We start from the raw sequence: 13,083 nt of genomic DNA on the forward strand, positions 1-13,083 counted from the left end.
GCACCATCTCACCTACAGTAGTCTGACAGTTATTCTTGAAGGGAACCACTCAGACGCGTCTCCCCAGGCTCCCCGTGCATTTTGAATGCATTCTACTTTACACTCCGAACTACGCAGATGCGTGCATCCCTGCAATGGTAGTACTTCACGCATGCTCAGTCAGCATGGAGTACGGCAGAGTCGCTCCTTCTCTACGTCGCTAATCTAGAGTACATGAACCATTCTCTATTCCCCTCTGGCCGTTGGTGGACTCGGCGTGAACATGTTTACACCGCGGTTGAGGTCATCAAAGGTTCGTCGTCGATGATAGTCACACGGGCGAAGCTGGAGGCTGATACGTTAGGTCTCTCAGATACCGAACAGAGATTTCTCCAAGTCTTCGCCCTGGGCTTCGACGTCAGCCCGAGAATGGAACAGCTAGCGCATGACCTGACCGCGAGGACACCCTAGTATCATGCCTGAAGGCCTCACTTACGAACCGGCCTCTCCTACCGTATATCAGCCACAGCTCAATGGTCCGTAATGCGTGAGCCCCAGGATTCACTCTTGAGGCATCATGCCCCCTCCTCTGACGATAGATGAACGCCTCCGCATCATCAAGGAGATCGATATCTCACGACCCCGACCACGTCCCCGCTTCATCCCAAGGGACAACGTACCAGGCGCTGCAGTCAGCGATGGCTCTTCCATCTCCTTCGTAGGCAACCTCACCGCCCAGATGCAAGTACGTACGAGTAGAGTACATCGATCGTGGCCGCGATGGTTCGGGTACTGATACCATCCCATAGGCGGATGTCGTGAACTCCACTCTCTTTGCCCAGCTGGCAGCCAACCAGTCCTACAACCGCCAGACACAGTTCCTGGATTGGTACGAATACTACCGAGACATCCTCTGGAACATCGGCTGGGATGTGCACAAGTTCAAGTGAGTCCTCATATCACTGCTCCCTACCAGTCTCGTATGTATCAGAATTCCGGCAAACTTAAGCTGTCCCATAGCTTGGTTTCCGCCAAGGACCCGAACTCATTCGGCACCGTGGACAACCTCGTGCATCAAGTGGCTGCAACCTATCTCAGTGGACAAGAACTCGCGCTCTTCCAACAGATGGTCGACTCTCTGAACGCCGCCAGGAACGAGGCCGCGGAGTCGTTGTTCAGTTCCTCGTCCATCTCGTTCAACAAAGCCAACTTCCAGATCGGCGTCGCGTCGTACGTGAACTCACCATTGTCACCTCTTCGAATAGCCCTGACGATCTCTATGCGGGTCCATACGCTACAGCAACGTGAACGGTAACGCGACCTTCAAGATCGGCGCGTACACATACAGCGCGGAGCAGAACATCACAAAGGTGCTCTTCTTCACCTTCGGCTCGCAGAAGATCGAGTTCTATTCAGGTATGCTCTTGTATGGCGCGGAAGGGAAACGGGGCTTATTGCATAGCGCAGAAAACCAGACGATGGTACTCAACGAGAAGGTTTACAGCGGAATCAGGGAGGAGATCCTGGAGAAGCTGGGAAACAACGCCCAGGATCTCGTCAGTGGAATTGACCTTATCTGAAGATCCGGCTCTCTCCGATAGGCAAATGCATAGCACATGTTAGCTCGAACAGAAACGTGCAGCAAGCAGTGGTACCGTCGGTACGACGTTCAATTCTCGTGGGCTCACCCCGCCTAGCCGCCAAGTGGTGTCGCTCCGTACCTCGAGAGCGAAACCGAGGAGGTAATCACTACGCAACATTACTCACGCATGACCTACGGACTTCCCGCATACCATCTCCGAGCCTACTCGACCCGCGATCCATTTGATCTTCCCGCACGCGACGTGAGTCCAAACAACGCACGGAAGCCTCGTTGCCGCGAACCGAGACCCGCGGAGACAGACACGGAAATTAATGACGGTGCGAAAGCGACACCTCACAGTACCCTCACAGCAAAGCACTGCGGTGGGCACACGAACACCTCACTAGTACTCTTCTACAACATCGCTCCTCCTTCTCCTCGACATCGCTTAGCGAACATGGCGCTCGAGCTACCCATCGCGCTCAATCACACCAAACTCTCCATAGTAAGCAAACCTCCAGAATCAAGCGGGGCGTGCGTACCAGGATTGACTTCACAACCTCAATCCGCCACGGACCTGTAGAGCCTCCATACCCTCTACCATGCCCTGCTCAAAGCATGGCTCCTCGCCTGGCCACTCGCCTTCCCTGGGGGGATGGTCATCCTCCAATACTGCGCGACAGAGAAAGGCCTCGTCACGCGCATCCGCGTCTTCTTCCGCCGCCTATGCGAGTACTGGCGGCCTCCCGCGCCGGACCGCGCCAGCTCGCTCTACCGGCACTACCGAAGCGCGGAGGAGGAAGACGAGTACTGGCGGTCGTCCGCGAAGTTGCAGAAGGCTCTGCGGGCGTCGGATGCGAACGCAGGAAGGGACGATGACGACGTGCCGCTGGTGAGGTATTATACCCCGAAGTTGCTGCCGACGTACCGCGAGGAGGTGGAAGACGACCCGGAGGCGAGGGAGGTCTACTTGGCTCCGAAGGCGTTTTGCAAGTGGCACCGAATGGTGTTTCCTGGGCCTGTAAGTCCTCATAAAGCCTCCATGTATGCGGGCTAACCGTGCCACGCAGATGCACCCAACCCTGAAGGAAGCTCAGGAACAGATCAAGTACTATAGCAGTCGAGACCGGAAGGAGATACTCAGGATATCCCGGATAGTCAGCGACGACCAAGTCTTATGCAGAAAGGCACCCTGGACGCCGCGCTTCGCGAAGATGTGGAAGGATTGGCTGACCAGAAAAGGCCCCGACGTGGCTATTGTGTTCGAGTGAACGAGGTTCCTTGTGTTATGTTATCTTGCTCTTTCAAATCCCCTGTACCCTCTGTTGTTGACCGTCATCTCGTCATGTTGTGAAAGTATCGCTCTTACTACTAGCTAGACTACTGTAACCACGCCTAATGAAATGCCCGTCAGAACCATCACTCCGCGTACCAGGTTCAAGGTTGCCAGCACTCACCACCTACATCTGCTCCCTCCGCATCAAGTTCCGCCTCACCCTGCGCCTCTCCCCACCCGCGCCCTCGCCCTTGCCCCAGCGCAAATATGGCACCCGCCCCTTCTCGACGCCCGCAACATCGCCTCCGTCGTCTAGCGTGCGGAAGTCCAGCATACCCCACACCGGAAGCTGCATCTCGCCCATGACGAGCACCCGGGCCTCGCCCAATAGACGAACGGGGACCGGGGTCAGCAGTTGGATCTGTGCTGGCGCAGGACCGGACAGCGATACCCCTCGAACCAGCGCGAGACCGAGGCAGCGTGACGTATACGGAGAGGGCGCGGGTGCGCCTTGGTCGTACGGGAGCATGCTCAGGCTGAATACGCTGCCGTCGGTACCTGCGCCTGCGTCGATGGACATGTCACTGTCGATAGTGCCGGGTTCGCACCTCACGAGGGCGACGAGCGCGCAGTTGAGCGCCCGGTGCACTTCGGAGGGGACGACGTCCTCCATGCCGGCCCCTGTGAGGACGAGCTTGTCGAATGCGGTCGCGCAGTCGACTTGGTACGGGGGTTGGGCGCAGAGCGGGAGGGAGGTGGTCCAACTTACGGCGATGGGGGAAGTGTGGGGCGAGGATGGAGGATCGTCGGGGAAGACAGCGTGGAAGTATGAGAGCATGGAGATGTTGCGCTGGTCTGCGGCGGTGTAGTGGGAGGACAGGGAGGAGGGCGGCGCGCTCTCCACAGTGTGGATAGTTGTTGCGCCATTTGGTACGGGTCCTTGGTGGGAGTAGGACGGGCCTGCGCTCGCAGCGTGCCAGTCGTCCTCGAGAGTGGGCGGCGCGAAGGAGAAGATGTGTGCGGGCTCGATGATCTCCTCGACCTTGCGACCCAGGTCTGCCCCCAGGCCCTTCGTCCACCCCATCGTGTTGATCACAAGCGGGATGATGGATGAGATGCGGCCGTCGCTGGCGTTGGACGTGTCGTCCTCATCGAGTGCCGCGTTCTGCAAGTCAGCGTGATAGAGTTGCATCAGAGCCTGGATGGAGTCGAGGTAGTGTGATGGCGAGTTCTTTGGTGAGGTCGCGCCGATATAGTGGGACGCGTGGGGTGTACTCGGATGAGTGAACGGCGGTCCTGCAGGAGAGATCAGTCGCAAGAAGTGACTACGCTGCTTGCCAGATTACTCACCGAAGAGAGGCTGTTCGACCACATTCAGGCTCACCATGCCCCCGGGAGTGAACTCGGACTGGCCGAGATCGCACTCTAGGTAGGCTACGCGTTTGAACCTGCACGTTGCACCATATCAGACCACCGTCCAGTGACTGCAATGAATTCGTACCTCGAGAGCAGTCGGTTGAGCAGTAACCTCGCAAACGTGCTCTTGCCCGCATTCTTCGGACCCTTCACCAGATACGTCGCTGCCCGCCCCACGAGCTCGTTCTCATCCACACTCGGCGGGGGAACGGCAGACCCAATCGCCGCATCCCACGACGGAAGAACGACGAGCGGCGACACATCCGGCGTTTGTCGCTCGAGCTACGTACGCCCGAAACAAGTTGGTTCAGACAGGGATACGAGACCAAAGAGATATATTCAAACAACGCACAAAGTACACGGTATCGAGCCCCATGTCAAAGCGCGCCTGGCTGCGGTGCCAGCGCGCGGGCGCGAAGCATCCGTCGAACGTCCTGCATATCCGACCGAGCCCTTCGATGCCGGTGTGTAGCTCTTGGAGGAGGATGGTGGCGTCAAAGTTTGGGCTGGCGTCGGCAATGCGTTCCGGGAGGGCAGGGAGGAGAGGTGTTGGTGCTGTGGTGGACCTCGACAGACGGCATTGGATGATGGGGATTGGGGAGGAGCGGGAGGCATAGACGGGGTGGGAGGTGGGGCCGGCTGTTAGCTGGACGCCTGCGACGGAGACAGTTCCGCGGAGGACGGTGATGGTGTACGTCCCCAGTAGAGCCACGGTTTCGCCACTCCCGAGGAGGAGTATGGTGCTCTTGTGAGCGGTGTCGCCAAGCAGGCACTCTCCAGGGGCGAGATGGAAGACATTCTGATTCAGCACCGGGTCGAAACTGGACAGAGAGGATGGAGGTTGAACGAGGACTTGCTGAAGAGGAGCTGATAGAGGAAAGTCGAGGACGATGGGTTCGCCGCCCTCTTCGTTATCTTCGTCCGAGGAGTCGGGTAGAGGAGCACTAGGCGACCAGGCGCGTTTTGGTCGGCCGGGAGCAGGAGGAACCGCGACGTCTTCTGCGATGCGCGATGAGTGAGAGGAGGCAGAGGACTCGGCATCGCTCTCGTCAACGACTATGACATCCTCCTGTGTCTTGAACGCGTCCACGGCGGCCTGGGCAAAGTACCGCGCGGGCTGCTCGGGAGGTCTGCGCTGCTCACTGCGCTTTTTCTTTGGTACGTTGCCTCCTACGCTTGTACTAGACTTGCGCTTCGAGGACGGCGGTTTCTGGCTGCTGCTGGAAGACGCGGCCTTTTTCTTGGCCTCCGAGGGAGGAGGGGATGCAGAGCTGGACGGCGCGGAGACGGCAGGGGTGGTGTTTTGCGTCTGGCTTTGCGCGAGACGCGCCTTCCGGGCTGCGACCGCGCTGAGCATGCGTGTCGTATGTACAGAGTGTTCCCAGATCTCAAGCAGAATACAGAATACAGTGCGCGAGAGTACTTGCAAGAAAGTGCAGGGGAGGACGAAGGAAACACGGCCCGGAGACGCGCGTGAAATTTCCGCTCTCTCTCTCTCTGAGTCTCTCTCTTGCGCACCGCGATGTCTACACAGGCCGCACCCTCCCAAACATCCATTCTCTTCGCCCGCGGGGTCATCGCCCGTCTCGCATACTGGCCCGCCCTCCGCATCGCCGTCGACCAGTCCTGGGGCGGCCCCGAGTCTGCCTCCAAGCGCACCTGGCTCGCGTCCGTCCTCGTCGACGACTTTGAAGAAGCCTCGGACACGCCCGACGCCGATTACGTCGAAGACCGCCTCCTGCAGGTCATGGCGGACGAGTTTGACGCGGTGCTGGAGGACGGGAGCGCGGAGGCGGTCGCGAAGGACGTTATGAGGTTGTGGGCGGAGGTCACTCAGGGAACGGACGCGCTCGTGAAGGAGTTCGAGGAGAGGGCGGATAAGTTGAAGGGGAAGAAGGTGCAGGCGGAGGAGGCTGCGGGGGATAACAGTGACTGGGAAGACATGAACGATGAAGAGGATGAGGACGAGGAGGGTCCAGGCGAGGAGGCTCCGCAGTTGCTCGATTCGAGGCAGCGTCCGCCCAAGGAAGAGCCGGAGGTCGATGCGGATGGGTTCACCACCGTCAAGGGCAAGGGCAAGAGTCACAGGTAGATATGCCACTGTCTACGAGTACGTGCAATATATTTCCATCCACTGGCATGCGCTCTGAAGAGCTGCTGCAGGACACGCTCGCATATATCACGCACGCGCAACAATGTATCATGAACCCCAAAGTGACTGGTCACATTAGATTCTAGTGTACAGTACAACATCGTTTTTGGTCCGGTGTCGCACGTCAGTACAGTGGGTCATAAGGTAATGTAGTCCTCCTCAAGTCCTCTAGGACTGCTGGACGAACTTCTTGCCCTTCTCGATGTTCTTCTTGAGGTCGGGCAAGCAAGCCGCGAGGAGCTCCTCCTCCTCCTTGGAGAGCTGGCCGAGAGGGAGAATCTTCTCAACACCGTTGGGCTGGGAGCGGATTGTCAGCAAGTGAAGACTTAGTGCAAGGAACGCAAAGGGTACTCACGCCAAGCTCGACGTTGGACGAGAAGAAGTCGATGCCCTGGTCGGCGAAGAGCGGGCTCTTGACGAACGTGGGGGTGACGACGCCCTTCTCGCCGGCGATGGCGCGGAGGAGGTGGCCGGTGAAGCGGGCACCGGCGTAAGCCATGGAGAGGGTGGCAGAGCCAGCACCATCCTTGGCCTTTACGACCTCATCACCACCGAACTGGATGCGGTGGATGAGCTTCTTGTAGACCTCGCCGGTGACACCCTTGCCGTAGGGGGTCTGGGAGAGGAGGGGGACGATGGTGGCACCGGAGTGACCGCCGACGACGGTGACAGAGACATCCTTGGGGTCGACACCGGCGATGCCAGCGAGGAAACGCTGGGCACGGACGACGTCGAGGGAGGTGACACCGAAGATGTGGGCGGGGTCGTAGACACCGGCCTTCTCGAAGACGGCGGAGACGATGGGGACGGTGGAGTTTACGGGGTTGGAGATGACGAGGACCTTTGCCTTGGGGGAGACGCGGGCGATGGCGCCTGCGAGGTCGCGGACGATGGAGGCGTTGGTGTTGAAGAGGTCGTCACGGGTCATCTGTTGGAATGGGAACGGAGTTAGGACGGCCTGGGAATGCCTGCGGGATAGGAGGAACGTGGAGATAGGCTTACACCGGGCTAGAAGAAGGATGAGTTGTGGGTGGTCAGTGCATCAAACCTTTGCGACGGAAGAGGATTGGCATACCTTGCGGGGAACACCAGCAGGGATGACGACGACGTCGGCACCCTCAAGGGCCTGGTCGAGCTTGTCGGCGGGGTAGCCATGGACCTTTTGGGTGACGCAATGAGGTTACACGTAGCAGGAGCAGAGTGCGAATTGACGCACCTCGCTCTTGGTGTCGATGTGAGAGACATCGGCAGCAACACCGGGTGCGCCACGGATATCGTAGAGAGAGAGCTCAGTGACGTGGGGGTTGAGCTTGAGGAGGAGGGACAAGGGCTGGCCAATTCCTCCACCGGCACCGAGGACGGCGACCTTGGACTGGCGCGCCGCGGAGGAGGAGAACTGGCGAGCGCTGGGGGCGAGGGAACGGGCAGCGGCACGAGCGAACATGGCTGACGTCGGGGTCGTTGGTGTGGAGGACGGGGAGGACGATGAGGAGGAGGAGAAGAGTGGGGAAACAGGCGTGAGACGCGACGCGCGCGTTTTGAATGTGGGCCTGGACGCGAGTCGGGGCAGCTCGGAGGACCGCGCCGGCTGCGACTCGCGCGTCGCCCGATGCCTACGCTGTCCCGCCAATGGCCTTGACCGCGAATGGCGACAAACTTCTGGTCGAGCTCGCACTAGTCCGTCCATGACGTTCTCCATCGCGAGCTCGCACTCACGCACGCTGCGCTCACAGCAAACGGTGGCTCGTCGATAGGGCCACCCTCCGCCAGGCCCGCTCCGACGACATCCTCTACGTCGACCACCCGGAGCATCTCGGCTTTCTCAACATATTCTTCGCAAACCGTATGTCCGACCCTCCTCTATATCCGAATACCCTCCCCTCGCTCACTCCGGCCTTCTCCTCCCCGCAGTCATCTCCAAGCTCGGAAAGAAACTCCAGCTCAGGCAGAGGGTCATCGCGACCGCCACCGTCTTCTTCCGCAGGTTCTATGTCAAGAACTCGTACTGCGAGACTGACCCTTTCATCGTCATCGCCGCCTGCTGCTATGTCGCCGCCAAGGCAGAGGAGTCCCCCGTGCACATAAAGACCGTCGTCTCAGAGGCACGCATGCTCTTTGGTCAGTACGCCGACCTTCCGCATCTCTCCCGGAAATGACATCATCATCTTCCCCATTCCCTTGCCCCTACACATGTACTGAAACACCACCCTCGCAGTCGAGGAATATGGCATCAAGACATTTCCCTCTGACAACTCCAAACTTGCTGAAATGGAGTTCTACCTCGTCGATGAGCTCGAATGCGACCTCACCGTCTTCCATCCTTACCGCACCCTCATGACCCTCTGCGGCAAGGAGGGGGGCGGTTCCTTCCCCGAAGCCGAGGCCGGCGAGGCCGACGCAGACGACTTCGACGGTCCCCGTTACTGGGGTACCGGCGAGGGCAAGCTCGAGCTCCAAGAAGGTGCTCTCCAGATGGCCTGGTCAGTCCCCAGCTGCACCCCACGCTCTACCCACACTCACCCTGCCCACAGGTTCATCATCAACGACACCTACCGCTCCGAACTCTGCCTCCTCTACCCCCCGCACATCATCGCCATCGCCGCCATCTACCTCACGCTCGTCTTCCACGCCCCCACCCGCGCGGCCATCCAGCAAGCCCAAGCCCAAGCGCAGCCCCGCGCCTCCACCTCCAACTCAAACTCGCACCCGCACGGCAGCTCCCAGTCGCACTCGCCCACGCGCCGCTCCTCGCGCTCGATGAAGAAGCCGCTGCCGCAGCACCAGCACCAGCCGCAGGACATTGTCGGCTTCATGGCGGGCCTCAACGTGAGCATGCCGCTCGTCGCTACCGTTGCGCAGGAGATCATCGCGCTGTATGCGCTCTGGGACCGCTATAGCGAGGAGCCGAACGTCGGGCCTGCGTTTGTGCAGAAGACGACGCGCAAGGGCAGGTCGGCGGGCAAAGTACAGGCGCAGCCTCCTGCCCAGGCGACAGCGCAGGAGGGCCAGGAGGGCGCCCCAGTGACGCCGATGTTTTTGGTGCAGCTGTTGTTGGCGATGAGGGAGCAGCGGATAGAGGATATGGCGCATCCTGCGAGTGGGCGCCCTGTTGCGGTGAACAAGATGCTCGAGCGCACGCAGGCCGCTGGGTGAGGCAGTCGGGGTTAGTGTCTCACATCTGGAGTTCTCGGTCCTTGGGAGCGTGTATGCAAGGATGTATTGTTGTACTAGTACAATTCTGACCCTGGGTGTGAGCGTGGATTCAATGATCAACGGAGAAACATGGTAGACCTGGTCCGCAATAAGAGCGAGAAGAGGGACACCGTCTCTGGCGGAACGTACGAGAGCACTCGCTCGATCTCGGTCCGACTCGGAAGATTGAGCGGCGCATCTGGGATCGGCGGCGGCGGCGGTGCAATAGCAGTCTCCGTCAACGCCGGCTGTGGGTCCCCGGCTGGAGATCTGGAGACGTGTATAGTGTCGCATCGGTCTGTTGGCCGCTGTCTCTGCTTCGAAGGTATAACGACACCATGAACCTCTATTCCCGTCCCTGTGCGCGAATGAGCCACGTTATCCTGAACGAATATTTCACGTACTAACCAGAGAACGAGAGGGTTGCTGTTGCTCCAACGGCCGAGGGACTATGCAGGGTGCTGTGGAAGGACCCCGGTGAATTGGCATCTTGTACCCAGCCGGAGAAGTATTGCACCGATGGGTCGTAGTCGTCTATGATTGCCTGAGTAGACATAGTCCGCCCATGAGCTTTTAGGACGAGGTGGAGCAAAGTGTCCCTTTGTACGAGAGAAACCTTGGAGCACCGTGGACTCGGAGCTCTTTCAGTCCTATGCCAGAGGCGGGAATATCAGGGACGGGCGATACGAGAACTTCGAATTCGGGCGTATCAAGAATACTGATAGATCCATCCATACCGTGAGGCCGACTGAATGGGACTCGACAGGCTGCCTAGTTTGAGTTTGCTCATCCGCGGGAGGAGAAGACAGCGAAGTTGGTGGCAGCCTACCAGTATCAGCAGGCTCACCATGCGTCTGACGGTCATTCATGATCGTTGGTTGAGGGGGCCTTAGCTCGCAACACCGTCGTGACGCAACCCTCGATCGCATCGACCTCGGACTTGACGATACCGACGGAGTTCGAGTGGCCAGGCTTAGAGAGATTCTGTAGAGGCTATGTTGGCGTTCGGCTCCGAAAAAGGACCTCGACGCGTTATTGTAACCAACTTGAAGACCGAGACCGACGAGGCGACACTCAGGGCCTGCGCATAGGCGGAACCATTTGAAGATGTCAGAGATTGTGGTGCATAGACGAGAGGGACAAAAGAGTAGGTAACTTGCGGTACACTGGCAGGTCATGCGGCAAGCAGAACGAACAGCACAACAAGCTCGGAGCAGGATATGAGATAGGAAAACTGCAGGCATGTGGTCCAAGTCATTCATCCGACGTCTCCAAACAGACACATAGAGTACAAGCCAATTGTCCGTGGCTATCGGGTGTCGTCGTGAGGGGAAGATGGCCCGCAGACCATGACTACGAAGTGTCTCCAGCCCTCGCCCATCCGCTGCGCTCAGAGGGCATGCCAAGAAGTCCGGGACACATCAGTAGTGTCTACAGAGGCAGCGGACACCAACTGGCGCAGAAGCGGCTTGGTCGAGACCGGGCGCGATGCGACGGTGGTGGGGGAGTAGACGCGGGTGTCATCTGGCGGGATGTCAACGACATACAGGTTCCAAAGCGACATCGCACGCAGAGCACGACAAAGGGGACTTCTCAGCAAACCGGCCGTTTATAAGCACCCCCGGTTTATTGAACCGGGAGTTTATAACAGGGCGTGGGGACGACTCACATATGGATGATGACGACGATCCGGATCTGACAGCGAGCCGGAATGAAAGGAACGGGGATAACAGCGCGTATGGTACATTACAGAGTTCAAACAAAGGCAATCCGAGAGAGCAATAACACGAACGGCAGAGCAAACGAAACAAGAGGGCTGGTACGAGAACAGACACCGCGGTCAGTTGAGCAAGCGGTCCGCCATCCACAAGTCATGCTCGGCCTTGATCTCCTCAGCAGCAAGCGCCTCAGCTGGACGCGCCACTTGCGTGTTGATGCTTCGAGGGTACACGACTTCGCCCGCGCGCCCAGCCCAATCCCAGTCGATAATGAGGATGTCCGGACAGTCCTCAGGCGCATCCTCGTTGCGGACCAGCACGTTGACGTCGCGCACGTCCCCATGGACGAAGCCCCCGTCATGAAGCAGACCGAGCTTGTCTGCCACTTGCTCTCGCGCCGTATTCAGCGACACCGCGGGCTTCGCACGGGTCCCCTTGCCCTTGCCCTTGCCCTTGCCCTTGCCCTTTCCTTTCTCCGCCTCCCCCGCGTACTTGATATCCCACATCGTGTTCGAGTACTCCGCGGTCCTGTCCTCCATGACGACCATGATCCAGTCATGCATTTCATTGACAGCAAGCAGGGCTGGTGCGAAGCCGGCGTTGTGGGCGAACCGATGGGCGTCGGCGGAGTAACGCCTGGAGAACTTGATGCACAGAGGCTTTCCATTCTCCGTGACACGGAAGATCCTCTTGTCGTCGATCGCCTCTTCGTACGTGAATTGGTGCGAGATGCCGTTGAGGTCCTTGTAGAAGGTACGGAAGGGAAAGTCAGCCCGTGGGCCGCGGGTGTCGGTGATGGTAGAGTAACGACGGTGGAGGTCGTGAATGGCGACGCGTAAAGCAGCTATGGCCCGCTCTCCTGCTTCAAGCTGCGCGTCGTTGGTGGAGTGGACTTGAAGAGGGATGCAACAGAGAAGTTCAGCACTGGGGTTGTCTCCGTACACCGCGGCCGCAATACCGACATACGGCCCTATTCTCGAACTTAGCGATGGCCAACGCAAGAAAGAAGGAACATACCACAGTGTAAAACAATGACAGCGGGAAAGTTGAGCTTTTCCACGTTCTCCCTGTCCTGGGAACCTCGCTTATCTAAGAAATGGCGAACGTTTTCGATCCAGTAATGGATAGCTTCAAAGAAGGGCTCCGACTTAGCGGAGGCAACCTCGCACCTGACTTCCTGGACGTAGTATATAACGTCGACACCCAAGCAAGAAGCGCGAAGGTCGCCGTCGTCGTGGTAACTGGTATTACCGATGAATCTCCGGCGAGCGAGTGCAGGTGTGATCTTCCCTTCGAAGAGAACCTCCGTAAAATTGGCCCGTCGCTCATTCTCGTCGTCGAAAATAAGACATCCCGTTTTGCGGAGGGTGTCGAAACATTGTTTGTCCTTCGGGGTAGGCTTGATTGACTGGAGGTTGTGGCGAAGCTCGAAGAGAGTCTCATCCAAGAGAGACGGCGGGATCGGACGTTCGTAAGGCCGACCACAGTAGATCCGGTGCGCCGTGGACTTCTGCGCGGCGGAGAATTCTTGAAGCGTCGCCTCAGAAGATGGTGCTTTGGCAGGAGTACGCTTGAAGTAGTTCCAGCGTCGTTCATTGAATGGGAGGGGTTGCAGCGTGTCCTCTTCCTCGCCTTCCTCGTCTCCTTCGCCAAGGGATGAATTGAAGCCGATAGAGAGGTAGTACAGAGAACAACTCACTGTTCAGCGGAACAAGCACAAAGTGCAGTTGTTCTGGCGCAAATCCCCACGGAAAGAGCGTCTTCAAGA

The 13,083-nt window shown here is 58.7% G+C and overlaps 8 protein-coding genes across 8 annotated transcripts; 4 read left to right on the plus strand and 4 right to left on the minus strand.

The window, feature by feature from the left end:
- Window positions 1-556: 556 nt before the first annotated feature.
- L226DRAFT_576561 (uncharacterized protein) lies at window positions 557-1,559 on the plus strand (the record flags this gene model as incomplete). Its single annotated transcript, XM_067685376.1, has 5 exons — window positions 557-724; window positions 789-925; window positions 1,000-1,209; window positions 1,280-1,395; window positions 1,447-1,559. The coding sequence occupies 5 exons, from the start codon at window positions 557-559 to the stop codon at window positions 1,557-1,559; spliced, it is 744 nt and encodes a 247-aa protein (XP_067528835.1).
- Window positions 1,560-2,018: 459 nt separating this feature from the next.
- Window positions 2,019-2,832, plus strand: L226DRAFT_576562 (uncharacterized protein; the record flags this gene model as incomplete). The annotated part of the gene is made up of 3 exons (XM_067685377.1): window positions 2,019-2,066; window positions 2,145-2,582; window positions 2,632-2,832. 3 exons carry the CDS (start codon window positions 2,019-2,021, stop codon window positions 2,830-2,832), a joined length of 687 nt encoding a protein of 228 aa, XP_067528836.1.
- Window positions 2,833-3,021: 189 nt separating this feature from the next.
- Window positions 3,022-5,610, minus strand: L226DRAFT_473738 (uncharacterized protein; the record flags this gene model as incomplete). Its single annotated transcript, XM_067676538.1, has 4 exons — window positions 3,022-4,133; window positions 4,188-4,285; window positions 4,339-4,535; window positions 4,606-5,610. 4 exons carry the CDS (start codon window positions 5,608-5,610, stop codon window positions 3,022-3,024), a joined length of 2,412 nt encoding a protein of 803 aa, XP_067528837.1.
- Window positions 5,611-5,775: 165 nt separating this feature from the next.
- L226DRAFT_555598 (uncharacterized protein) lies at window positions 5,776-6,426 on the plus strand (the record flags this gene model as incomplete). The annotated part of the gene is made up of 1 exon (XM_067683066.1): window positions 5,776-6,426. The coding sequence occupies one exon, from the start codon at window positions 5,776-5,778 to the stop codon at window positions 6,343-6,345; it is 570 nt and encodes a 189-aa protein (XP_067528838.1). The 3' UTR covers window positions 6,346-6,426.
- A 5-nt stretch (window positions 6,427-6,431) lies between these two features.
- On the minus strand, window positions 6,432-8,079 carry L226DRAFT_540859 (malate dehydrogenase). The gene is made up of 5 exons (XM_067681953.1): window positions 7,622-8,079; window positions 7,481-7,564; window positions 7,408-7,413; window positions 6,761-7,333; window positions 6,432-6,702 (listed from the first exon to the last, which is right to left on the minus strand). The coding sequence occupies exons 1-5, from the start codon at window positions 7,847-7,849 to the stop codon at window positions 6,574-6,576; spliced, it is 1,020 nt and encodes a 339-aa protein (XP_067528839.1). The 5' UTR covers window positions 7,850-8,079; the 3' UTR covers window positions 6,432-6,573.
- L226DRAFT_495941 (cyclin-like protein) lies at window positions 8,051-9,703 on the plus strand (the record flags this gene model as incomplete). Its single annotated transcript, XM_067677537.1, has 5 exons — window positions 8,051-8,082; window positions 8,139-8,248; window positions 8,317-8,523; window positions 8,621-8,885; window positions 8,937-9,703. 5 exons carry the CDS (start codon window positions 8,051-8,053, stop codon window positions 9,556-9,558), a joined length of 1,236 nt encoding a protein of 411 aa, XP_067528840.1. The 3' UTR covers window positions 9,559-9,703.
- Window positions 9,675-10,434, minus strand: L226DRAFT_617639 (uncharacterized protein; the record flags this gene model as incomplete). Its single annotated transcript, XM_067687066.1, has 3 exons — window positions 10,006-10,434; window positions 9,748-9,955; window positions 9,675-9,696 (listed from the first exon to the last, which is right to left on the minus strand). The coding sequence occupies exons 1-3, from the start codon at window positions 10,151-10,153 to the stop codon at window positions 9,675-9,677; spliced, it is 378 nt and encodes a 125-aa protein (XP_067528841.1). The 5' UTR covers window positions 10,154-10,434.
- A 1,003-nt stretch (window positions 10,435-11,437) lies between these two features.
- L226DRAFT_576568 (uncharacterized protein) lies at window positions 11,438-13,075 on the minus strand (the record flags this gene model as incomplete). Its single annotated transcript, XM_067685378.1, has 3 exons — window positions 11,438-12,285; window positions 12,333-12,959; window positions 13,015-13,075. Coding segments are annotated over 3 exons (1,536 nt in total), but the record flags the coding sequence as incomplete, so codon positions are not given.
- Window positions 13,076-13,083: the final 8 nt, after the last annotated feature.

Source organism: Lentinus tigrinus (genome assembly GCF_003813185.1).
Source record: "Lentinus tigrinus ALCF2SS1-7 unplaced genomic scaffold L226scaffold_68, whole genome shotgun sequence".
Classification (NCBI taxonomy): domain Eukaryota; kingdom Fungi; phylum Basidiomycota; class Agaricomycetes; order Polyporales; family Polyporaceae; genus Lentinus; species Lentinus tigrinus.

Coding starts and splice junctions, on each gene's coding strand:
- L226DRAFT_540859 (XM_067681953.1), bottom strand. CDS start 7,849: ATGTTCGCTCGTGCCGCTGCCCGTTCCCTCGCCCCCAGCGCTCGCCAG. Junction 7,565..7,621: donor ACATCGACACCAAGAGCGAG/GTGCGTCAATTC, acceptor GTCACCCAAAAG/GTCCATGGCTACCCCGCCGA. Junction 6,703..6,760: donor CGTCCAACGTCGAGCTTGGC/GTGAGTACCCTT, acceptor ATCCGCTCCCAG/CCCAACGGTGTTGAGAAGAT.